Source organism: Hemitrygon akajei, chromosome 20, assembly GCF_048418815.1.
Source record: "Hemitrygon akajei chromosome 20, sHemAka1.3, whole genome shotgun sequence".
In the NCBI taxonomy this organism is placed as follows: Eukaryota; Metazoa; Chordata; class Chondrichthyes; order Myliobatiformes; family Dasyatidae; genus Hemitrygon; species Hemitrygon akajei.
The window spans coordinates 41,754,542-41,781,808 of NC_133143.1; the positions used below are offsets into that span (position 1 = coordinate 41,754,542).

The following is a 27,267-nucleotide window of genomic DNA, read 5'->3' on the forward strand; positions in this document are numbered from 1 at the left end:
TCTGACCCCTAGCCTTGTGCTTTATGTTTTAACCTTAAATATTTTATGTGTTTTGACTTATCCTAAGTTGCTGTAATACTGAGGTGAGTATGGAGCATATTTTTGTTCAATTCTGTAGGAGCAAACTCTCCATATAGTCCACAGCCAACAAGCTATGATTATGATGCTCCCTTATCAGAAGCAGGAGACCCAACAGAAAAATACTTCGCCATTAGGAAAGTTATTGGCAAGGTAAGTAAAACACAATGCATTTCCAACAAGACTGTGTGTTGTACTCTCTGATGTCCAGGACTACACTCTTATGTTACTGGTTCATAGATAATTTTTTTTTAGCCGGAGAGTAGTGAATCTGTGGAATGCTCTGCCACAGACTGCAGTGCGACCCAAGCCCATGGCTATATTTAAGGCGGAAGTTGACCGTTTCCTGATCAGTCTGGGCATCAAGGGATATGGTGAGAAGGCAGGTGTATGGGGTTGAGTGGGATCCAGGATCAGCTATGTTGGAATGGTGGAGCAGACTTGATTGGTTGAATGGCTTAATTCTGCCCCTATGTCTTATGGTCTAGGATCAATTGAAGCCTTCACTTCCACGTAGCCCTCTAGTTTTCTTTCATCTATGTGCCTATCTAAGAGTGACTTAAATGTCATTAATGCATTTCCCTCTACCACCAGCCCAGGCAGTGCATTCTATGCACCTAGCACTCTCTGTAAAAAAAAAAAATCTGCCTCTGACGTCTCCCCTATACTTTCCTCTCAACACCTTCAAGTTACACCCCCTCGTATTCGCCTTTTCTGCCCTGGGGAAAAAATTGGTCCATCCACTCAACTTATTAAACCCTATCAAGTTACATCTCATCATCTTTCTCTCCAAAGTGAAAAACTCTAAGCTTGCTCAACCTACCTTCATAAAACATGCTCTTAAATCCTGACATCATCCTGGTAAATCACCTCTGCACCTTCTCTAAATCTTTCACATCCTTCCTATCATGAGGTGACCAGAACTGAACATGTATTTCAAGTTTGGTCTAAACAGTTTTACAGAGACTAATGAAGGCTAATGCACCATATGTCCTCTGTAATTGGTATGTGATAAACTACAACCCAGTTTGCCATAATTTCTAAATCACATTTTTTTGAATAAAAGATTTTGAGTAGTCTCTGGCCATTTGGCAAACATTACAAACAAAATTGTAGCCATAATTTTGTTTATTTAATATTGTACAGGTGTGGAGCTCAAATATGCCATCACAATTATTGCCCTGAAGAAAGTCAGAATTTTATATAGTTGTTGAAGTATGGAAGTGTATTGGATGTTATTCAGTCCATAATGTTCCTGTAAACTGTTAAGGATCATTCCAACCTTAGTTATCTCTGGGTCCAGAGCACTGGGATCATGGCACATCAAGTGCTCATCCAGGGACCTCTTAAACGTAGTGAGTTTTTCCCTCTACTGTTTCAGAGATAGGAGAGATCTGGATTCCATTCACTAAATAAAAAGGAACTGCTCAACTCACCACTAAATGCACTATATTATTTTATGTCTATGATCGATCTTGTATTCATCCTATTCATGCCTCTCATCATTTTACTTTAAATATTTCCAAAGCCTCCACTCTTCTTAAAGCTAACCTCAGCTAAATTTCTCTATTATATTAATATCTCCAGGCGTGGCAGTGCATCTCTTAGCTCCAGAGACTGGATTTAATCCTGACCCCGTGTCCTGTCTTTGGAGATTTTGCATGTTCTCTTCATGACTGCGTATGTTTTGTCTCAGTGTTCTAGTTTCCCCTAACATCCCAAAGAAGTGCCGGCAGGTTAATTGACAACTGTATAAATCTTTCCAGTGTAGATTAGGTTTAAGAAGGGGTAAATGGAACTAGTGGGATTTCTCTGCTAGGAGTCAACATGTACCTGATGGGCTAATTGGCCTTGTTCTGTGTCACTTTAAGATATCCTCATAAATTTCCAATGCTTTCTCTAATATATTGACTGGACAATACACACTACTCTGTTGTTTAACCAGAGTCTGTAGAGTTAGAGGCAGTGTTCCAATTTCTTTGTCTAGTGCCCGTATTTTTTGAATTGACTACACTTGCCATTTTCTGGCCTACATGATCTGTCCTTTGATATTTTCCATCAATCCCACTGCAGCTTTTATACGCTCTCTGCAAACATTTCAATCTGGCCTTTGAAATTATTAATGTCAAAATCATTGATGTGTACCTCAGAGATCAAAGAATGGAGAGCATATCCTTGAGAATGCACCGCAGAAGGCAGTTGTACCTATTTTCTGCACTCTAAACTCATCAAATTTATTATATATTCTGGAACTACTTGCTCAGTTGACCTCATAGACATCTCCTAATTGTTCATGGAAGTTGAAGCATAAATTAATTATCTTTAAGATAGTTACACCTTAAAACGCCCTTATCGTCAACATAATTTTGACCTATAAACACCATACTCAATTGGATGAAAATAATGGTAAATGTATTTGTAATCTACTTGCTAATGAGATTTAAAGCAGTCTAATCATGTTTTTGTTGTCTTTTTTTAGTACAAGAAGTTACCAGCTGGCCCTGTTTTGCCAGCAACCCCAAAATTTGCATATGGGCTAATCAAAGTTAAAAAGGTAAAAAGTATATTCTGAAGCAGCGCATGGTTAAATTCCTAGCCAGTGTTTCCTACGTCACAACATTGATAATATTTCAAAAGTAATTATTTGTAAGATGTTTGGCGTGGCTGTATGCATTTGTATAGCTCCCATCAAGATAAAAATCCTTAGATGCTTAATAGAAGGCATTGGGAAAATTAAATGTGGACCTGATCCCATAATTTGGGCTGTTGTTCCAAAGTAATATGGAGATTATGCACTGTTTAATTAATTTCCCTCAGTCATGTAAATGGGAAAGCATATCTACTTATTACTTGCTATGGTTGTAGTTTCCTTGTGCCTGATATTTCTGTGATTAAACAGGATGAGATTTATATTTCAAAATTCTCTGTTAACATGATATTGTCAGGGCGCTGGAGCAGGGATCCAATCGCAGACCCAGTACTGTGCACACAGTGATATTAATTGAATGACAAATCCCGAGGTACAAACAAAGTCGGCGTCAAAGTTCAGGCAGAGATCAAAACATCGCGAGAAATCCAAAAACCAGAATCAGGAAACAGGCAGAGTCGATATTCGGATGGACAGAGTTCAGATACGAACGTTGGAAAGGTTCAGGAAAGTTCACTGGCACAATCTGGGAACAAACAGGTGAAAACACAGGACTGAAATACACTGAGCAATAAACAGAGAGGCAGATGATAGGTGGAGCACAATGAGACGCGGGTGGCAGCAATACAGGTAATAATGAGAAACAGGTTAGAGACAGAGTACTCAGTAATACAGGGGCCAGAGTAGAGCAGGAGTGGAGACAGGAGCAGATGACAATACAACACCACAGACTGATAGCCAAGGGGAAACACACAAAAAGACAGAGTTCAACTGGAGGTACTGACAGATATTGGGGCAAATCTGCACACCATGAGCAGGAGCATGAAATTTACTGAGAACATGGTCAGTTTCTCCTAGCTGAAAGAGCAGAGTAGATGGGAATCAAGATCTTAGCAACACAGTGCAATCAAACCTGAGGCAATTATATTTGGTAAGTTTATAATTTTACAGCAAGATTAGCCTATCTCTCTCACATAAGTGACTGATAAATTGCTATCTCAGGAGGCCCACTCATTAACATTGTTTGTGTCAGATGTTCTCTTTGTAAATGTTTAAAAGTTTAGTTAATCCTGAGCAGTATTATAGCTTTGTTTTTAACTGGCTCTTTGTAACTTGTTAAGAGACAAATTTTGTCTATATAAATCACGTGATCAATGACTGTTCCTATTTTATAGTTACAGAGTGTTGTAGAATTGCTAGGCTTGCTGTCATCTGCCTCTGTGAAGTCAAAATATCCACTGACATTTGTTGAAATGAAGCAGGTAATCTTTAGTATTTTTTCCTCTCAGGTATGTTGCATTAAATATGAATCATTGCTTTATTCAGTTTGCTTGCCAATTTAAATTAAATATACAGCCCCTTAATATTGGAACATATAAGATCATATCTAATTGTGAATCCATTGAAATCACACTTTTTTTCCCAAGTCCCTCTAATCATATAACTCTCAAAATAACACATACTTTTATTTTTGAGTGCTTTTAAACAGTGGTCCCCAGCCACCGGGACGCAAAGCATGTGCTACCGGGCTGTGAGGAAACAATATGATTTGGCAATATGAAACGATATGAGTCAGCTGCAGCTGACATATCGCTTTGTTCCCACAAAGTCCAGGTTAATAAAGCAATCTTGTTTTATTCATTTAAATGCCAGTGTTATTCCAGAAACATCACATAATGATATACAATAATCCATTTATTTCATTTCAAAATTCCATATCTAAAAATTATTGGATTAACAGTTTGTGTCAACATTTAGTTCTGTTTTGCTAGTTAAAACTTTATTTCTTTACATGTAGTATGTCATAGCCAATTGAGGTTTGATCACCTTTTCTGGCTCCAAAATGATTACCCTTTTTTCTTATAACAAATTGTGGCTCAGTTCAGAAGTTCAAAGAATTAAATTGTTATTGTAGAGATGTGGTCATTTTTTTGGTAATTTTCAATGCCTCAACCATGTTTTTCTGTTAAATCAAAAATCAGATAGTTCAACAAACTCACATCAAATGACCCAAAATGCCATATGAAGTTACTCACCAACCTGCTGCACAAATCTCAGTTGTCACTGTCACCTTTTCCCTACCACACAGACACACAACCGGACTTAAAAGATTCACTCATAATTCACATTAACTAGAAAATGTCAGCCCATGGTAGAAAATAGGTCCTTTATTCTTCTGGTACTGTTCACATCTTGCTTTATCATTTAACATTGACTTGATAGAAAGATAGTCACAATGAAACCGAGTAGGTGCTTGTATGCAGATCTATTTTAACATGTTGCTTCTTTCTTTACAGAATTTTAGATAACCTCAGATAAAACTGAAAATACTATAGGAAAGTTCATTGCCATTCACATATTTTAACCTACATTATGTGGAACAAAAGTCTCTTTTCAGTTTTATTACGGCCAGATGCTCCGATGTAATGTTCAGGCTCTTATCTCCAAAATCTCCTAATTCTTCACAGTTGTCAGCAAGTACCTTTCTTTAAAAGAAAAATATGCCCTTGTTTGCCTTTGACCATTGATGTCCATTCCAAAATCGCCTCCAAGTCCTGAAGTACAGGAGTAAAAAATGCATCTTTCATACAACTTAGAAATATTGATGCACTGTAATGGGTCAGGATTCGAAATATCTGTCATCTTGTGAGGAACTTTCTGCGATCATGAGCTCATGGAACATTCTTACTATTTAAGTTGCTTCTCACAAGTGTAATTTGTTAACTCAGAAGTTTAAAAGTATACGGAACTGAAGACAGACAGCCACAATGACAAGTTTGTACAGGGTGAACAGCTTTCAGCTACGAGTAGAATTTTGATAGACATCAAACACAGACACTTGTTTAAAAAAAAACCTTCAAACGAGGAATGATTGCAGAAGCATACACCCCACGCTCCAACCAACAAACAACACTTCCTCTGCAAAAAATATTGCACCCTCCTCAGAGACATCACACCTTGGCACAAACATCTATCCTCACGTGTTCTCCAACTGCCCCACACAGTTATTGCCCGTCAATAAGGGGCATTTTATCATGTGTTTTATTTAATCTGCAAGCACATTCTCACAGCTTTAAAACTTTGTTGTTGCTCCCAATGCAGTTGATCGGATATTTTTCCTTGCAAATTTGACCATGGCTTTAACTGATTAGAACCGAAGCTCTGGAAGCTCCTCTCCAAATTTCTCTAGTATTTCTTCATTCATTTAAGGTCAATTTTTTTAAAAAAAAAACCTCAGATGCTGGAAATTTGAAACAAAAAAAGAATATGCTAGACAACTCAGACAATGTCTGTAGAAAGAGGAACAGTTTAATCTTTCTCATTTCACAGATGCCATTCTACTTGCTGAATTTTTCTGTTATTTACTGTTTTTATTCATTTAAAGCAAGCATTTTGTTGCTGCCAGACTCTGAGAGAGCCTATCCAAGTTCAGGTTCAAACTTATATGTGGGGTATAAATGCCATCAAAATCAATCTTTTGCAAAGGCAGCAGCATTCATTACAAGATGAAGACAAACATAAGTCAACATAAACTTAAAGTTAATATAAATTAACATAATTTACATGTGTGCAAAGCTAAAGTACGAAATAAACATATTGACACTAGAGCAAGATGGGAAGAGAAAAAATAAATGTAGTTGGAGACAGTGTTAAGATCTTTTCAGAGCCAGGTTCAAGAACTGGAATTTGCTTAGACCCATTTTTTCTTCAAATTCTCCCCACATTCCTCTCGACTCCTCACAATTGCCTACGTTCTAGAGACAATTTACAGTGGCCAATTAACCTACCAATTGGCATGTCTTTGAGGAAGAAATACTCTGCATTGTTTCCAAAGCTTTATTAAAGTGTGGTGTCCTGAAATGGAATTAATACTGTAGATAATTTTCAAGCAGTTTTTTCTGAATGTTAAGCATATTGGTTTAGTATTTGGTAACATGTTCTCTTTCATATCCCTATATGATAAAGGCCATGAATTTTACTTCTCTAACAAAACTCTGTTGCTTTGCTTTTATTGACTACATGGATATAATAACATATAAGTACTATCAGTGGTTAACTTTGAATTAAGAAACCTAAGTTCAAGTCTATAGTAGCACATGGGGAATTTAAGTTATGAAATTATGAAAGAAGGCTTATGTTATTAATGATCTAGTGAAAGAAATCTTCCATCTTTATCCAGTATGAATTATATGTGACCATCATGTCCACATCGTGTCGTTGATTCTTCAGTTACCTCTTCAATTGGTCAAAGGGAAATTAGAGATGGCAATGAACAGAGGTTTTGTACTGTCCTGTAATTTAGTGAATAAAAAATAATGAGTATAGTATGAGCAACTGAGAATATAAACTTAATTAAATCATTCATTTGTTCTGTGAATCTTTCTTACCAAATTCTTTGTTCTGTTCCACAAGACTAAATACATTTCCATTTAGCTTGATTATTTTAGTACCCTTCCTGACACTTTGGGATGCATTCAGTGATGTGTGTATGTGTGTATATATGTCCCCAAGATCTGTTTCTCCCTGCACTGCTTTAAAATTATATCATTTCATTAATTTTGCTCTTCTGTGTTTATAATTGGATTGCTTTATGCAAATCTGCATTAAATTTCATCTACAATGTCTGCCTGTTTCATTAGTCCATCTATCTAATGATCCAAAAACCCGCACACACATAATGCTGCATTTTACTGTGGCATCTACAGACCCTTATGTTTGCTCTGAATACCCGAAGGTAGGTTACTAATATATAATAAATAATACATTGATCCTAACACTGATTCCATCCATTCTGGCCACAACTGCTTAAATACACTCATTACTTTCTGTTCGTTAGTCAGTGTCCCATTCCATTGGAATCAATTTGGCTCACAAGATTTTTTACTCGGTATTTTGCCAGATGATTTTGAAAGCTTAAATGCTCAACTGTACGTCATTAGCTAGTACACTCTCACTTAAGCCTACAAAAGCAGCAAATAAAGAATGTAAACAACATTAAAACTTCACTGACAAAATAGATTGTTGAGATTTCAGTGAAGAACATTTGCCACATCACAAAAGCAAAACATATTGGCTGTTCTTTTTCTCTATTCAGTGATGTATTTAACTCGCCTGAATATTATACAATCATGGTTTTCACTTTGTTGGCCATAGCTGCAATCCATTAAGTATTTGCTTCTCTATGGACTTACTGAAAATCTGGTGGTATCTATCACATTGAACTCATAAAATTCATAAACACAGGAGATGCTTAAATCAAGAAAGCACACCAAAATTGCTGGAGGAACTCAGGTGGTCAAGCAGCATCTATGGAGAGAAATAAACAGTTGGCATTGAAGGGTCTCAGCCCAAAATGTTGACTGCTTATTCCTCTCCATAGATGCTGCCTGACCTGCTGAGTTCCTTCAGTATTTTTGTGTGTGGAACTCATAGAATTGATTTTAATGGTTTAGCTTTCTGATCTCCAAGCACTTCACCAGTGAACTACTGTCAACCCCTTTTTTGCTCTAATGATCTTTTTCACCCCAGCCCTTACCCCACTACAATTCCATAATCTGGTACTGAATGAGCAGAGATTTCTCCAGTATGATAATGGAAAGACTTAAGCTGTTATCACTCGCAGACTGAAATTTCCTTACCCATCAACCAGCTTCTTTCCTAATTAACCCTAACCCCAAAGCTGAACAAGCGTATTTGCAATCCTGATATTGGATTTCATCGTTAAAATGTGCCATTGCCAAAACAGCTTAGTTCTAATTCCTTAGCTACATTGTCCAAGGAACAGCCTCACCTAATGAAGCCATCACTCAAACACTTACTTCCTTTTACACATTACTATTCCCAGGGATTGCTTGTTCTTCTGTATATAAATTCAAGTTTTTCTGTCTGCATCCTGATTCACACCAAGCCCTGATCACCCATCATCCCTACGGTTAGATTCCCATGTTGATTACTGATTAAGCAGTGTGTAGTTTTTTTGTTTTCAAATCCCTTTGTGTCCTGACCCTCCTCATCTTCAACCTTGTTTAGCCTCACCATTTTCAGTTGTCTACACTCCTCCAGTATTTGCAATTCTGTCACACATTCTGACTCCTGTTGTATTTAGGTTTGTTTCAAATATTAATGTAAGGAATTTTAATGCTAAGAGTGTTCTCCAACTTAAACTTCTAAATAATAATATGTATGAAATTGAGACAGATTGCAGATACTGGAATCTATTCAACACACAAAATACTGGAGGAACTCAGCAGGTCTGGCAGTATCTACAGAGAGAAGTGGGAAGTCGATGTTTCATGTAGCGACCCTTCATTTGAACTGAAAGATAGAGGGGAGTTATCTACCATAAAATAAGTTAGAGGGAACATGTGGAGCAAGAGCTGGATTCTGGAAAAGCGGCGTAATAGGCAGATGGGTGGGGGAAGAGGAGAGTGAAAAGAACACTGGTATCTGTGAGGTGAAAGAGACAAAGGGCTGAAGATGATGGAATCTGAGGGGTGGAAGGTAGGACACACACACATAAAACGCTGGAGAAATTCAGCAGGCCAGGAAGCATTTATGGAAAAGAGTCAAACAGTCGATGTTTTGGGTTGAGCCCCTTCATCAGCACCGAAATGTTGACTTTTTACTCTTTTCCATAGATGCTGCTTGGCCTGCTGAGTTCCTCCAGAATTTTGTGTGTGTTGCTTGGATTTCCAGCATCTGCAGATTTTCTCTTGTTTATGGGAGGAAGGTGGAGCATAGAATCGAGGAAGGGAGGTGGGGAAGGCAGATAGGAATAATAAGAAAGGGGAATCAATAGCAATAGTATGCAGGTGATTGGCATATGGAGTAGGTGGAGGAAAGGAAAGAAACAAGGTGATGGGGACTTTGGTGAGTGTAGGGGTGAAGTGGGTAGAGGGGCAAGAACTTTACCAGAAGTTGGAGAACTTGGTGTTCAGTTGAATTCTCCAACTTCAAATAAATCAAATTAGTTAGTCTTGCTCTAATCTTATCTTGTATTTTTCAGTCTGAATTTCTTTCTCATAGATTATTTTAAGCAAACTTTCATTTTGAAGAACAAAATAAGCTTTAAACATCTACGTAATAATGTATCCCTTGGTTCTTTTTCTGTTCTTGAAGTGCATCAGTAAAGCTTTCCTTGATCTGTGTCTGATAGTGTTATTGAAATGACTATGGTCTAGAATGAAGATAGTGACTTGTTTGCTTTGCTCATGTAAGCAAGTACAATGTCAGTTTTGCTGATTGCAAGCTGCTCATTGGTTATTTCACTTCCCTTGCTCGCTTGCCTGGTGTGTGCTGCTTTTTGCTGGTGTCTGGCTCTTATGCAGGTCATTGCATTGCATCCAACTTCTTCTATTGGTGAAATTTCCTATATATGCTGAATTTCTGATAGCACTTCTAATCAGAATTTGTTGTTTTGTTTTTCCACAGTATTTTGGATACATGCTCTATCGAACGACTCTCCCAGTAAGTTGCAATTGGCCTACTGCACTGTCATCACCTTTGAACGGGGTTCATGACCGGGCCTACGTCATGGTGGATGGGGTAAGGTGTCCTGTTTTTTCCCCAATCGGTGTTCAGTCAGTATATAATATCTCTAGGATGTAATATTACTTTCTAGAGTTTATGAACATTACAGAATATTTTTTAAAAATTCTAGAGCAGTGTAATAGTAAATCCTGAATTTTCTTGGCGAATTCAACTGACGTGACGGGGCTGAAAGGGTTGTAGCTGGCGTATATGGGAAGTATATACAGTACTTGGAAGTTGCTGACAATAGACAGACAAATACCTTTTTTAAATTATAGCTTTCCTTGTGTCAGCCAGGCTCCAGAAATACCTCTGATGAAACTGGTGCCTATTTGGCTCCTGCAAATTTTATTTTCTGCATCCCTCAGATAATGAATATTTTAAAAAAAAGAACAAATGCAGGTCAATCAAAACAAGAGAAAATCTGCAGATGCTGGAAATCCAAGCAACACACACAGAGTGTGGGAATTCAGCAGGCCAGGTAGCATCTATGAAAAAGAGTGCAGTCGGCGTTTTGGACCGAAACCCTTCATCAAGCCTGGAGAAAAGATGAGTTAGAATAAGAAAGTGGGGGAGGGGAGGAAGAACCACAAGGTGAAAGGTGAAATTGGGAGGGGGAGGGTGGAAAGATGAAGTAAAGAGCTGGGAAGTTGGTGAAAGAGATACAAGACTGGAGAAGGGGGAAATTAATAGAGGACAGAAGACCATGGAAGAAAGAAAAGGGGGAGGAGGACCAGGGGGAGGTGATAGACAGGTACCATCCCTGTATCTTTTTCACAAATCTACTTACCAGCTCTTTACTTCACCCCTCCCCTCCCCATCTCCTGGTTTCATCTTTCACCTTGTGGTTCTTCCTCCCCTCACCCAACTTTCTTCCACTGACTCCTCATCTTTTTTTTTCCAGTCCTGATGAAGGGTCTCGGCCCAAAACATTGACTGTACTCTTTTCCATTGATGCTGCCTGGCCTGCTGAGTTCCTCCAGCATTTTGTGTGTGTTGCACAGATGTAGGTCATTTGTCTTTCATGGCTGCTCCAACATTCGATATGATCATGGATGATCAGCTATGTATCTCAATACTATATTCCCATGCTCTCCTCATACCTGTTGTTGGTCTTTATGTTTAGAAATGTGTCTGCAGCTTCCATAAATATACTCAATGACTTTACATCCACCTTCTTCTGTGAAAGGAATTCCATAGGTTCATCGCCAATTGAGTGAAGAACTTTCTCCTTGTCTCAACCCCTGACGTCTTGATACATATCCTCAGATTGTGACCACTGTTCTAAGACTTGCCCCAACCAGAGGAAAATATCCACCCCATCCTCAATCTTTTGAACAGTTTTGTGATTTAGTGAGATCTTCCTTCATTCTTCTAAACTCTAATAACTGTAGGTTTAGTTGACTCAATCCGTCTTCATATGACAGTCCTCCCCTTGCGGGAATCAGTCTGGTGAACCTTTGTAGTACTCTCTTTACAACAGTATATTTGTTCTTAAATAGCGTAGCACTATTTCAGTGCTATCGACCTGGTTTAATTCCTACCGCTCTCTGCAAGACATTTGTCTGTTCTCCCCATGACTGCGCAGATTTCTTCAGAGTGCTCTGGCTTCCTTCCACATTCCAAAGATATGCTGGTTAGTAGGTTAATTGGTGTAACTTGGCGTGTGGAGTTACTAGGCTGGAAGGGCCTGTTACTAAGCTGTATCTCTAAACAAACGAGGAAACCAAAATAGAAGACAATGTATCAGGTATATCTCGTCAAGGCCTATAATTTGTAGCAATCTGATCTTTCTCCTGCACTCGATGCCTCTATTTATTAAGGCCAACATACTATTTGGATTCCTAACTGCTTACTGAATCTGCAAGTTTGCTTTCAGTGACTGCGGTCTAAGGATACCCAGGGTCGTTATAGACCAATATTTTCATAACTAAGGCTTTTAAATTTTTTAATAATGTTCAATATCCACACACATGCGCCCAAGAGTAGCTGGTGCTTAATAAATGCACTTAATACTGATAGTGGCTTCAAATAAGACGCTGGCATTTATGTAATAGTCTTCTCATTTGATTCTGAGGATTCACTGCAGAACAACCTGATAATACTGTTCTGAGTTTTTCTGATGTTTTTGCTACAAAACCCAAATGTTTAACCATAAAGAAGGGTTAGTCTAATCATTAGCTTGTAGGTACTGAACTTGGTTGCGATCTGGAGATCATGATTCTCGAGGGTGCTTTCGGTAAGTCAGACTTGCTTAACTGATTCTTTGCTGGATATCTTTGTTAATTTTTGTGTATTACAAAAGGAAACTATTTAGGTATACCAGATTTTCCATCTTTTGAACTTAGAATGCAGACTTACTAGGTTGACAAGTTTCTGCTCATTAGGCATCTCAAATGGAAAGTGTCACTTCAATTAGGAAAAAAGATTTCCTGCCAGAAAAATGGAACAATGGATTGGGTTGGTAATATAACCTTACTTCGTTCCATTATGGAGGTAAAACAAAAAATACCAAAACCACTGTGTAGACTCATGAGCTCATGTGATTATGGAAGAGTCTGATGATGCTGACAAACATTTCTGGGTAATTGAACCTAAAATGATATTCCCACAGAATGTCTTATTTAATCAAGTCAGAAGCTTAGAGTTATCACGAAAACCTCAACAATTCCTTTGAACCTCTAATTCTGACTTAAATGACCACAATGATTTATTTAGTATTTCTGCTTTTGGTTGGCACATGGCCAAGTGGTTAAAGCATTCATCTAGTTTGAGCCTTGGCTGAGACTTGCGTGTGTGTCCTTGAGCAAGGCACTTAACCACACATTGCTTTGTGATGACACCGGTGCCAAGCTGTATGGGTTCTAATGCCCTTCCCTTGGACAACATTGGTGGCGTGGAGAAGGGAGACTTGCAGCTTGGGCAACTGCTGGTCTTCCATTTAAAAAAAACCTAGCCCGGGCTTGCGCCCTGGAAACTTTCCAAGGTGCGAATCCATAGTCTATCAAGACTAACGGAGGTCTACACTACATTTCTGCTTTCTGGTCTAAAGCCACACTGTAACTGCAGCAGGATTTCAAGGTGAGATACCAGGTCACAGAAAGAATAGGGGCAAAAACCTGATCTAAAACCTTTCCATCCTCTGGATTGCTAATGAAGACGCCAAAGCTGAGGATGATTGGAAGGCTCTGAAAACTGCCATTCACAAGGCATGCTCCAAGTCCTTTAGACTTCATTACCTATCTTTGTAATGGCTGTTTTGATGGAAAAGCATCCCACATCAACTACCTAAACAAAAGAAGAAAGCATTTTGCCACTAGTTGAAGAAATCCCTCAATCTTTTAAAATGTCTATCTGCTAAAAAGCTTATTATATAAAAACGCCAAGGAAGCAGCATACTGCAGAGATCAATTGGTCTAATTGCCTTCTTTTAGAGATGTGGATCATAGCTTTTGAATGTAAATACATTGTTTTTCTTGCTATTGTGCAACTTATTTTGCTTCCTCTTCATGATTCTTCTACTCATCGTGGTTTTAACACTTCTTTCACCATTACCAATTCCTGTTCTTGTGTAAACCTGCTTCTTCTCTTGATATCATCATATTAGCGAGTGAGTTCCCCTTGTCCGCACCCATGACTCCAGCACATTGTCCTCCATAACTTCCACTTACTCCAATGGTATCACAGCGCTAAGAATGAAATAGCCTTCAAAAGTAGTGGATACAGCCTAGTCCATCACAGCAAAAGACCTCCCCACCATTGAGCACATCTGTGTGATCAAAGGTTAATTTATCATTGAAGTAAACAACTTTGAAATTCTTCTTTTCTGGATAGCCATGAAACCAAGAAAGAAAAGAAAGGCAGCACGATCATCAACCCCCAATCCCACCTCCCCTCACTAAAGAAATAAACAAAAATGGAAAAGGCACATCGACCCCCAAATCCTTCCTCCTGCACAAAAATGGATCAGGCACATCAGACCCCAAAACCCTTCCCCACACAAAAAAAAAGAGAAAGATTGGGCAAAACCATAGAATAAAAAAGACTGAAAAAAATGTCTATGGTCCAAGTCCACATCCGAAATGCAAAAAAACTCAGGCAACGCTCTCTGGGCACAACGGTAGGCTCTCTCCTCTCCAGTGCAAAGCAATCAAAAGCCAGGCAGTCGGCACCCACTCTCCGCACTTGCCTCAATGCTTCAGTCTTTCTCATCCCTTTAATTGGTGCACGATGAAAACTTTAATCGGCAAAATGGAGTTAAACACCGGGTTGCACCCCGTCCTGCTGCCTGCACGCTACAAGGTCCGCACACGCTGCCTCTGTCTCTCGGAATTTTCTCAGATTGCACAGCGCTGAAGCACCCAACTGATCTCCAAGCTTCTGGATTGATGTTTCAACCTCCCTCATTGCTTTAATCACCGAACAATGGAAGCATGGAGCACTGTCACAGGAAAATGGCATCTATCATAAAGGACCCCCACGTCCAGGACATGCTCTCTTCTTGCTGCTGCCATTGGGAAGGATATAAAGGAGCCTTAGGACCCTCACCACCAGGTTCAGGAACAAATATTACCCCTCTACCATCAGACTTTTGAACCAGAGTTGGTAAATTCTATCAACTTCACCTTGTCCATCACTGAACTGTTCCTCCTACCTATGGACTAATTTCTAAGGACTCTTCATCTCATGTTCTCAATACTTATTACTTTTTATTATTATTTTCTTTTTTGTATTTGCAGTTTGTTGTCCTTTGTACATTGGGTGCAGTCTTTCATTGATTCTATAGTGTTTCTTATATTTACTATGAATGCCTGTAAGAAAATGTATCTCAGTGTTGTATAGTGTATGGTGACATGTATGTAGTTTGATAATAAACTTACTTTTAACTTTAAACTTCCAACTGCTTTCCCTCCCACTCTCCCTCCCCCCCGCTCCTGCTGCTCTTTGCTTTCTGTAGAGATCAGTCTCCATGTGACACCTTTGCCCACCCGTTCTTCCCCATTGATCCCCTGGCACTTATTCCTGCAAGTATACAAATTTTGCACCTGATCCTACACCTACTCCCTCATCTCATTCAGGACTGCAAATGGTCCTTTCTGGTGTGCAGACACTTCACTTGTGAGTCTGTCGGGGCCATTTGTTGTATCCAGTACATTTAGTGGGGCCTCCTCTACATCGGTGAGGCTTAACACAGACTGCAGGACCACTTCATTGAGAACCTTCACTCTGACCACTGCACAAGACAGGATCTCCTGGTGGCTACCCATTTAAATTCGCATTCCCATTCTAATTCTCATATGTCTGTCCATCTCCGCCTCCACCTCTATGATGAGGCCAACCTCAGGCTGGAGGACCGATATCTCATATTCTATCTGGATAGCTTCTGACTTGATGACATGAAGATTGACTTATCTAACTTTTGGTAATCAATCCCCCTCCCCTTTCTCCAGTTTTCATTTCCCATTTTGGTTACTTTCTTTCTCCCTGACCATTAACTTCCCCGGTTCCCCTCCTCCCCTTCTTCTTCACTCCTTTAGCTCTTTCATCTATCACCTCCCAGGTCTTTCTTCATTCTCCCCTCCTCTACTCTCTGCTGGTCTCACCTATCACCTGTAAGTGTGCTGTCATTCTGCTCCTCCCCACCTTATTTTAGCTTCTGCCCCCATATTTCCAGTCCTGATGAACGGTCTCAGCCTGAAATGTTGACTGTGTCTTCCCCTCCATGGATTCTGTTTGACCTGCTGAGCTTCTCCTGCGTTTTGTGTGTGTTGCATAAGACTTCCAGCAGCTGCAGAATCTCGTGTTCATTCTTGTTTCTATGATGTAGCAATCCAGCACCTCCATCCCATCCTGTTCAAAATGACATTAAGTCAAGAGGCAGTAGGGTGATTGTATTCTTTGACATTTTCTACACCACAATAGAAGATTGTTTATAATGTATTAGACATAACATAATCTGCACATTATTTCTTGCAGACTTTTTTCCCTAATGAATCTCTAGTCCCATATTTACAATGAACTTTATGAAACTGCTAAGGCTTCCTTCAGGCCAATGAAGGACCACTGTTCTGAATTATTTCTCCACAGGTGTGGCTGCATATGTTCAGCATTCCAGTACCTTCTGTTTTTATTTAAGATTTCTGTCATTGTTACTGCCTTGCCTTTGTGTTATCTTTGTCAGTTTGAATTTCCTGCTGTTCAATTAGTTATGTAAAAAATAAATACTTCTCTTTGTTCAAAAGACACATCAAAACCATTTCATAAAATTGGAGAGGCATGTTTGTTCAATTTACCATACATTCAGGTTAATTTGGCTGATGATTTTTCTTTGCCAAATGGAGGTTAAGGAGAAAGGAGAGAAATAAAATCAATATCTATAGTCATATGTTCACCCTTGCCTCACTAACTTGGGTTAAGTAAATGAACACACAGATCATAATTAATTCAAAACTTGCACTTTATTGTATCAACACAGTATCCATGTGAATTATGTTGGCCCTTGGCCAACAATTTAGGTTTTTGAATGCTGTACCAGGTGCTCCGCCAGAGTAAGGGATCTCCTATTGCTCAAACAATTGATCATGAGGGTCTTACTATCATTATTTTTTTCTTATGAATTCTGTGCCATTGTATATCGATTCTGCTAGTTCTAGTTTATCTGGCTAGTCTGTGTACACTTTTCATTGTTTCTGGCCTAAAGCTGCAGGTAGCATTAACACATTGCTCTTCTCCCAAAAAGGACTTGCCTTTAATGTCAATCCCTAGCTCTTCCCTGAGTTAGGCTATTTTAAACCAATTACAGCTAGCTTAAGTTTGACATTATGCTCAGGTTTCTGTTCACAGGCACAGTCTTCTTTTCCATATATCCGCCCCAATTTATTATTATGTTCACTTTCAATTGTTTTAATCCAACTAGAATTAGTTCAGAAAACAGTTGACAAAATGGTGTTTGAGGATTACAGAGTTCTTAGATGGGATGAGACCTAGTCGAATATAAACACAATGGTATTTTTAAACTTGCTCAAGTAACATGTATTTTAAAATAGAATGTAAAAATCTCAACAATACAAGTGCAAAGCAAAATACAGCCAATCCAAAATCACGACATCCTGCAGATACTGGAAATCTTGAGCAAAACACACTAAGTACTTGATGAACTCAGCAAGTCAGGCATCATCAGTGGAGGGGAATAAACAGTCAATGTTTTCAGGCTGAGACCCTTCATCAGGACTGGAGAGGAAGGGATCAGAAGCCAGAGTAAGAAGTAAGGAGTGAGGAAGGAGTACAAGCTGACAGGTGATAGGTGAGCCCACATGAGGGGAAGGTGGATGGGTGGGGAGAAGAGATGAATTCAGAAGCTGGGAAGTGATAGGTGGATGAGGTAAAGAGGTGAAGAAGGAGGAATCTAATAGGAAAACAATACAGCTGTTCTGATTAACTCCCCTTGGTTTTGAAGGAATGATTTTTACTGATAACATATCTAAACAGGTGTCAGGGTAACTTGGACAGATATGATTGGAGGTGTTGGATAATTGGACTGAGTGTTGCTCAAAATAAAAATTGGAAAGACTTCTTGTTTATGACTAGTAATTCCTCTTATTAGAAATATTTATAATGCTGTGTAAAAGCTGAAACATGGAAAGAATGATACAAATGTAAATAGCTCTGGTCATTTTGAAAGCCTGCAGGGTGCAGTTTAACTTTTTTGCCATTCTCCTAATTGCATTGAGGTTTCAGTTTGATAGGATTGAAGTGACTATATGAATCGCAAACTTACTGTTGCATGGAGATTTACTGTGAATTGTTGATGTTGGCAATTGCTTGAAGACAAACAGCCATTTTAGAGTGTCTGAAGTTGCTACCATAACAGGAATGTTTTTACAAATCCTGCAATTTGAAAACAAAACTTGATTCTGGTTTCTTGCAAATTGCTTACCCTTGATGTTCCAAATGTCACAAGTTTTTCGCTTCATAATTTTGCCTTCTGAGTTCTGTTCTTACAATGTAATTATGTTTTGTTTTATTCCATGTTTGTTCATTAGGTATTTCAAGGTATTCTGGAAAGAAATAAAGTCTACTTGATAAACATCACTGGTCAAGTTGGATCACAGCTTGATATATTAATTGAAAACATGGGTAGAATAAATTATGGCAAATACATCAATGATTTTAAGGTATGTGATATGTAATTTTCAATATTATACCTGTGGTATGCCTACTCTGGAACTTAGTGCATTGGTTATCCCCTAGCAGTATATGGATATATAGTTAGTCAAACCACACGTGTTTAAAAACTTTAAAAAGAGAATTGCAGTCTTTAGTTTATTCAAATCTTCCTCCTGTTCTGGAGATGAAGAAATATTTTATTCTTCTTTTCTTGGTATGCAGTAGCAATGGAGCTGTTTCAAAAAAAAAATCTTGTCTATTTCCTTTAAAATTCCAGTTTATTCCATGAAATCAAGAGTTCTGTGAAGCTCACAATTTTTAATGACACATCTCTAGCTAGAATGACATGTTCTGCAATTCATCCATGCTTTTTGCTAATCATGTTTGTTAAAGCAGAACTGACAGAAGAGATCTGTACATGGTTTTGTGAATATATTAGTGAGCTACACTAAAAATTCATTTAAGATGATCATTATTGCTGTAGCTCTGGCTGAAACCATGAAGATGATAGTTTATCTTGCTGGGCTCTTAATCCCCACAGATACCAGGAGAGGTACACTGATTTCTCTGGGCTGTTGTCAGGGTTTCAGTGAAAACTGGGCTGGAGGAGTGGTGGTGAATGAGAGTAGCTTATCTTTATAATTGGAAGAATCTATATTTCTCTTTGGCATTAGGAAAGGCCACCTTCAGAAGCAATGTACATCTAGGGTTGGTATGATTTGGAGTTCAACCAAACGGGAAAGTTAGGATGTTCCAATTAAGGAACATTGATTGTAACGAATGCTGTGTAAATGCTGCTTGCACACAATTACAGATTGCCAAGAAATGACAGATTGTACATCAGCATAAAATTATAAAGAAAGTATATTTACTAATTTTTCAAATTTATTAACTAACTGGAAAAGTAAAAAAAATGATAGAGGCCCACTACAGCTAAACCAGTGCAATGTGCACGTAAGCATTGGAGCTTATTTCTAGTCATTGGGTTCATCACTTTACTCACGCGTTGAACCCACACACTATGTAAAAGACACCAGCCACTGTTCAAACTTCCCTTGAAAACCATCTTGAGCAACCAGGCTAACTCAGGAGTATTGGCACTTCCTCCTTAGAACCATTTGTCTGCAAAAGCACCTCTTACAATGGGATCTCTCCTTTGAGCGGCATTCTGCACCTTGCCTCTTGCCCGGCTCTGCAGCTCCTGCCAAAGGACCCCACCCCAAACTACTGTCCTCCAGATATCTGATCCCTGCCAGCCCTCTTGAATGTTCCATGATATCCCACTGGGCAGAAAGTTACAACATTGAATAGTACAGCACAGTAGAGGCCCTTCGGCCCACAATGTTGTGTCGACCCATAAACCCTGCATCCCATATAACCCCCCCACCTTAAATTCCTCCATATACCTGTCTAGTAGTCTCTTAAGTTTCATGTATCAAGGCAATCCAGATTGGCTGACACAATATCGCTAAGTTGGACAACTTGGCTCCTTATCTTTAGCCAAAGCCAAAACATTCTTACTGGCAGGACACACTGCTTTTGCAGAAAATTGTAAAATAAAAATGGTTGTTGATTGGCATCTGTCTGTCACGACGGACAAAGGGTGATGGTGATCATTATCACCAGCCTGGGCAGAAGATATGGAGATCCTGAGATGCCCAGTTGTCAAGATCCCCCTCTTGGCCTCACCAGTGTAGTCCAAAGGAAAGCTTATGAAGCAATACGTTTGGCACCAGCTTGGCAGCAGGAGCTGCTGGAATGATTCCAGCCGTATTAGGTGCTCTGCTCCAGATTTGTTATCTGGTTTTATTCCCATAGTCGTCATCTTTCCCAAGGCTGCCCACAAGGTAATGGGGCTGCTTCCCTGTAGCTGGGGATCTGGTTCACATACCAGGGTGTGTCCATGTACTGGTGGCTCTGCGTGCCACAGGTACAGGGGCCAGACCTCCTCCCCCATACTCTGTAGTTCAGCCCGAGTCCGAAAGGAGTTCAGTTTCCGTTGTTACGAACCCCGTAACTGGGTCACTTATCAGCAAAGATAGAGAGGTCCATTGAAGTCTGATGGTACTATTTTTAACAGTATTTATTGGTAAAAATACACAAAAATAATATCAATGCAAACATACAGATACTATACGTCGTCAATACTAAATCTAAACGTGTGGGTATAATAATAATCAATAAGAAATAAGTTCTATCATTGTCTAGGGGATAATGTATTGTCCGATGGAAATATAAAAGTCACTCAGTTCATTCAGGCTGCAGCTTTTTGGTTGGAAAGAGAGACAGATTTTTGAAACTTGCCGGCTTTCCTTTATCCGATCTTGATCCGTATTCGTCCTTTAGCGAGGCCGTTCCGTGGAAGACTTGTCATCCAGGCAAGGATGGACACACACCAGCCCCCACCGGTCTCATACGTTTCTCCTGGTGCGTCTAAAGGGGTTGTTCCCCAGACCCTCTTTTATCCTTACTCACGGGGTCTCAGATGTCAATCAGGTTGGGCAATCCCTCAACCAGCCCACTCTGGTCATTCCCTGAGGGCTTCGATGAATAGCACAGTACTCAATACACAATTCCGTCTCCAAGAGACAATGGCCGTTATCCGTGGCTTTGTATCGCTGAGGCCAGGACACACATTCCAAACCCTTGTGGATTCTGCGTGTCTCTCTCTCATTTCCTGGGTCCCAGACCCGAATTAATAGCGATCTTGCGATACTCAAAAAGGAGGGGGCTACTTTGTACCCTTCGGCCCCTCAGAGTTGTGGCACATTCGTAACACCGTGTGTTGCCAGCAAGGAGGAACTGCATGAGGCTTGTTGTTGGAGAGGCTATGCACTGTCAGGAAAAGACTTGCACTCTCGGTTCTCCTTTTTGCAATGCTGCCAGCCAGCAGTGGAAGCTGAAAATGAGAGCACCAAGCACTACCCACTACACTACCACACTAGACACATAACAGCAACTATTTTGACACCTCACAGCATAGCAGTAGAAATCTTAACCAGGGTATTACAATAAATTGCTGAGCCTGTATCCAATTAACAGAAAAAAACAGAGATGAGGTAAACTGAATTTAAAACAACCTTGGACATAGAAGATAGTTTAGTTTTAGGGACATCTCTCTAGAAAGTTTTAATGTTTGGTACTTTGGAGAAGTTAGGTTTTTTTTTGGGCCTCTTGTAATGTTCTATTTATGTCAAATTCTGTAAGATTCTGGATACTTTAAGGTGAATGTAGAAGCAGTCATAGGACTTTAATCCCACTCAGCTCGATTTAAAAACATGTTAAATTGGCTAATAAAGGAACGCCTTATGAATATGTTAAATATTTGCTTGTTTGTATCATGTCAGGTCAAATCCAACTATTATTGCTCTTAAATTTGGTAAAATTTAAGCAAGTGTATTGCAATAATTGTGGGGAGAAGAAAACATGAACATGGAATTGCGTCAAAATTCACAAGTGTTGTGTAGTGAACATGAATAACTAGTTTTAGATTGGGGTTTGATTTATCAAGCCTTTCTATATTCACCTGTACACAGTGAGGGCTTGCTGTCTTCACTGCAAGCAAAAGGCCCTCTAGCACAAATTCAGAACTTCAACTTGTAAAGTTGTGTCTCATCTCGAGCATCCTCACTGGCATAGATAAGGAGATTAGAAGAAAATAAGGTAGTGTGAAAAGCAAAAAAGTGCTAATAGTGTAGATTTGATGTGAAAACAAAAAATGCTGAACATATTAGCAAACCAAGGAGTGTCTGTACAGAAAAATAGGAGATAACATTTTATCAAGACCTTTCATCAGACTTGAAAATGTAACAAAATAAATCAGTTTTAAATTGGTGAAAGATGGTGAAGGATTAATAAAACAAAGGATTGACTTTATTTTTATTCATGTTGAATATTATTCTGAGGTGATTATGTGCAGCCAATCAATAGACAGACAGGCATACTTTATTGATCCGGAGGGAAATTGGGTTTCGTTACAGTCGCACCAACCAAGAATAGTGTAGAAATATAGCAGTATAATACCATAAATAATTAAATAATATTAAGTAAATTATTCCAAGTGGAAATAAGTCCAGGACCAGCCTATTGGCTCAGGGTGTCTGACAGTCTGAGGGAGGAGTTGTAAAGTTTGATTGCCACAGGCAGGAATGATTTCCTATGACGCACAGTGTTGCATCTCGGTGGAATGAGTCTCTGGCTGAACGTACTCCTGTGCCTAACCAGTACATTATGGAGTGGATGGGAGACATTGCCCAAGATGGCATGCAACTTGGGCAGCATCCTCTTTTCAGACACCGCCGTCAGAGAGTCCAGTTCCACCCCCACAACATCACTGGCCTTACGAATGAGTTTGTTGATTCTGCTGGTGTCTGCTACCCTCAGCCTGCTGCCCCAGCACACAACAGCAAACCTGATAGCACTGGCCACCACAGACTCGTAGAACATCCTCAGCATTGTCTGGCAGATGTTAAAGATGTTAAAGGACAATAGGTGCATCACAATCCCTTTGTTTGCATTTGGGGCTCTCGCCTCTGGAATATGCACTAAAATAGCACTGATTAGCATTGCTTAACATCGATATTGATTCATTATTGCCACATACACCAAGATGAGTGAAAATCATCCCATAGACAGATGCTAAAGGAATGATGGTTATGAATAGTGAGTTCTTGGAGCATATGAGGAAGGAGGTATTTGCAGCCTTGAAGTACTGTCTTCAATGAAATGGCAGAGCAGACTCGATGGGCCGAATGGCCGACTTCTGCTCCTTTGTCTTATGGTCTACTTTTAGGTGTACAAATCCCCAGGGTTGATGGTGTAAATTTGAAATGAAAACAGAAAAAGCTGAATATATCAGCAGATCAAACAGTGTCTGTTGAGTCTGGCGGTTCAATAAGTCTGACTTCAAACAGAGGGAAGTACTGGATGGAATTCTGCTGGACAAGATCTATCATCATTTGGATAGTTGAGGCCTGATCAGGAATAGTTGGCAAGTTTTTTATTTTTGCCTGGGATGTCAAGTCAGATGAACCTTTTGGAGCTTTCAAAGAGGTAACTAAGGCAATGGGTGAAGTCTGTGTGGACATTGACAAAGTCCCACATGGTGTACTGATTTGGAAGATTAGGTTGCATGCGATTCAGAGGAGCTACTGAGATGTATTCAGAATTGACTCAATGTAGGAAGCAGTTGGTGATGGTTAAAGGTCAATTCTATAACTTGGAAGCTGTGTTATGTCCCATTCGTCAGTGTTGGGACCTCTGTTATTCATTATTTACTTAAATGATTTGGATGTAAATGTGAATGACATGATTAGCAAGTTTGTTGTTAATTCTAAATTAGGAGAGCTATTGATAGTGAAGCAGGTTGCAATAAATTGAAAAGAAATCTTGATCAACTGGGGAGATGGGCTGTGGAAAGACAAACTTAGATGAATGTGTAGTGATGCATTTTGGACATTCAAACCAGGGTGGGGCCTAGGCAGTGATTGGCATGGCACTGATGAGTGTGGTGGAGCAGAGGGATCTGGGAGTGGAGATTTGCTGTAAGTGACTACACAGGTAGACAGGATGGTGAAGAGTGTGGTTAGCATTCTGGCCTTCAGTAATAAGGCATCAAATTTAGTAATAGGGGCTTTGTGTTGCAGTTATCTAGTCATTAGTGAGATAGCATTTGGAGTATTTTTGTGTTTTGGTTGCTCTTTTATAAGGTAGACACTGTCAAGCTGGAGAAGATGCAGAAGAGATTTACAAGGATGCTGTCTGGACTAGAAGGCCACAATTAGAGGGAGGGGATGCAGTCAGGATGCTGTGGTTGGCAGGGAGGATGCTGTGGTTGGCAGGGACCAGTTGGGCTAAAGGGCCTGTTTCTGTACTATATAATTCAATAACACTACATAAGTACATTGAGGGAGTAAAATGAAAACAGAATACAGAATATAGTGTAACAGCTACAGAAAAAGTGCAATGCCGTTAAACAAATTAAATGCAAAGGCCACTTTGAGGTAGATTAGGGGACCAAAAGTTCATCTTTAGTGTGTGAGGGGTCAACCAATATATTGAAAAACAGTATTACGTAAAGAAAAGAACATGTGCAATTGGGATAACCTCAAATTATCCAGAAACATGTTATTGCCAATTGCAGATGTTACGTATTCAGGCAACAATAAATATATGTGAGTTAGGCAAGGGTTTTAATAACAAATAACACGTTTATTAAACACTGAAAACAAACCCCCCAAAAGTAAACACACACTAACGTAACCGGAAATCAGCTGCTGTGCGGCAGCTTAAACAGTTCTTAAAGCGATGCAGCTCAAACAGTTCTTAAAGCGATGTTGCAAAAACAGTTCTTTAAAGTAGTATTGCCAAAAGTCCAAAATGCTCACAGTCCATTTAAGGAGAGACTTTTTAAGACGTTTTAAATTCTCTTTCACGTCGTTTTTCTTCAGTCCCCCGAAGTCGAACTTTTCCCATGAAGAATTTTATGAAACAAAACGGCTCAAAGGCACTGACCTTTCCTTCACCGCACTATTCTCAATCCTTTCTGGAATCCCAGGGATTAACACAAGAATAGTCAACGAAATCCTTCCGAATAAGGATATAACAAGGTCGAACCTGTTTCACTGTCGAAATTCGATTCTCCTCGATCTTTAACTCCCGAACTCCGATCTTCACTCTCCACTGATTCTTAACTAGCAGTATTGTAAAGAAACTGCTGGCAATGACCTTTTAAACTTTAGGCATTAGATAAAACTTCATCTTTCAACTAAACTGCGTCATCACGTTAAATCACGCAGTGGCATGAAGTCAACATGGCAAATCCAGCCACGAACTGCCCCACCTCACAGGGAGGGGTCCTCCTTTTATACCCTGTAAAAAAAACCTGTCACATGATCTCTACTGGCGGGAAAATGACGTCACTCCACCATCACAAGACCATTACCTCAAGTCCAGTATAGCTTCAACACCAGTCACGTGACAAGGGTACCACAGTCACATGTCACGAGTACGTAACACAGATAATAATTTATGAGAAGCAAGTTACCTCTGCTCTATGCTATCTTGAACCTTGGTGTACAGGAAACAGCAGGAACATTTTTATGTCCCACCAAATGGAAAAGCAAAGATTACAGACACAGGGAGTTTGAAATGAAACCTGTTAGGTCAGACAGCATCTGTGAAAGGAGGAAAAGAATTAATGTTTCCAGTTGAAAGCATACAATTATGCAAACGTTGTAAGTGAATGACCAAGCAGCCTCACCTGATTCATCAGTGCTTTATCTCCAGAATCTCTTAGTTATGATGGAGGCCATTGACCTGAAATGTTAACTTTTTCTCATTACTGAAGTAGAGGTACTTGGCATGCTGACTTTTTCCAACATTTTTTTTATTTGAAAAAAATGAGATATTATGTTAAAACTGAGAAATTTAGTATAACTTGTCTAAATTAGGTCAGACCAACCCTTATCTGCATCTCTGATCCTTTTTTTTTCACCAAAACTTGAACATTTTGAATTTATTGTGAAAACATTGCTCATAAAATTCAGTCAGTTAATTCAAATTGGGAAACAATTACGATGTTATAGCATAGTTACTCAGTTTTTCAATGATGCAAATTTGCACACCTTGCTAGAATTGTGGCAGAGGATCAGGAGAAAATGTAGAAATTGAAGGTCCCGATACAACTCTGATGTCCCAAAGCCGGCATCCCACTTCTCCCACAGATGCTGTATGAGCCACTGAATTGCTCCAGCAGATTGTTGCTCCATGTTCCAGCATCTGCAGTCTCTTGTGACCCCATTTCGGAACTCTTCTCTGAAATTGGTATGCAGGAATATAACGTCCAGTTGATAAGGGCAGTCATGACACTAGTTGATTGGAATAGTTCCAAAAGAATAAAATTATTCTTCACCCTATCTAACGCCGGTTATTCTGTCAGAGAAATCAGATTTGAGTTGATCCTCATTTTCAGCCAGATCAGGAGATGACTGAGGAAGAGGACTAGAGAGTCTAGATTCCTCAGAACAATCCACAGTGTGTTGGAAATCATGCAGTTGAGCTGTGATTCAGTTTCTGGTAGTACCATCAAACTCCTCACCAGATATATAGGAAAAAGTCTGCCAACACGTCATGGTGAATGGAAACTGGTAGAGTTCAAAATCTAATGTAGAGAGAGAATTTGCAAACAGTTTTGATGATGACCTATTGTAAACACTGAATTAGCACATAAACTTCTCTAAATCACCTCTTGTTGTTTAGGCAGTATGTCTACGTAAACCAAGAATAAATAATATTTCCCTCAATGTGTTTTCCGTAGTGCTCAAGCTGTTTTGTTGAAATCCACCTCGTTAATATAGATACTTAATTTGCATAGAGATATGTATGGGGCAATAGGTAGGGGAGTACAAAAGTCGGTGGCATATTTTTAGGCTGAGAGGGGAAAGGTTTAAATGGGGGGGGGGGAGGGTGTGTGTGTGTGTGTGTGTGTGTGTGTGTGTGTGTGTGTGTGTGTGTGTGTGTGTGTGTGTGTGCGTGCGTGCGTGCGTGCGTGCGTGCGTGCGTGCGTGCGTGCGTGCGTGCGTGTGTGTGTGTGTGTGTGTGTGTGTGTGTAGTAAAAAGAGTGAGGGAGTGTTCATACATTCATGGACTGTTCAGAAATCTAATGGCAGAGGGAAAAGAGCTGTTCTTAAAGCATTGAGTGTGCATCCTCTAGCTCGTGTACCCTCCTTCTGTGATGGTAGTAATGAGAAGAGAGCACGTCCCAGATGGTGAGGTTCCTTACTGGTGGATGCTGCTTTCTTGAGGCACAGCCTTCTAAGGATGTTCTTCATGGTGAGGTGGAAGTG

At 39.6% G+C, this 27,267-nt stretch overlaps 1 protein-coding gene across 1 annotated transcript in view; it reads left to right on the top strand.

The window, feature by feature from the left end:
* Positions 1-27,267, top strand: part of glb1 (galactosidase, beta 1) — a 71,260-nt gene that overhangs the window by 22,927 nt on the left and 21,066 nt on the right. Inside the window, exons 10-14 of the mRNA XM_073024243.1 lie at positions 119-231; positions 2,558-2,632; positions 3,901-3,987; positions 10,157-10,270; positions 18,298-18,429. Coding sequence (XP_072880344.1) covers positions 119-231; positions 2,558-2,632; positions 3,901-3,987; positions 10,157-10,270; positions 18,298-18,429 — 521 coding nt within the window. The remainder of the gene's footprint in view (positions 1-118; positions 232-2,557; positions 2,633-3,900; positions 3,988-10,156; positions 10,271-18,297; positions 18,430-27,267) is intronic.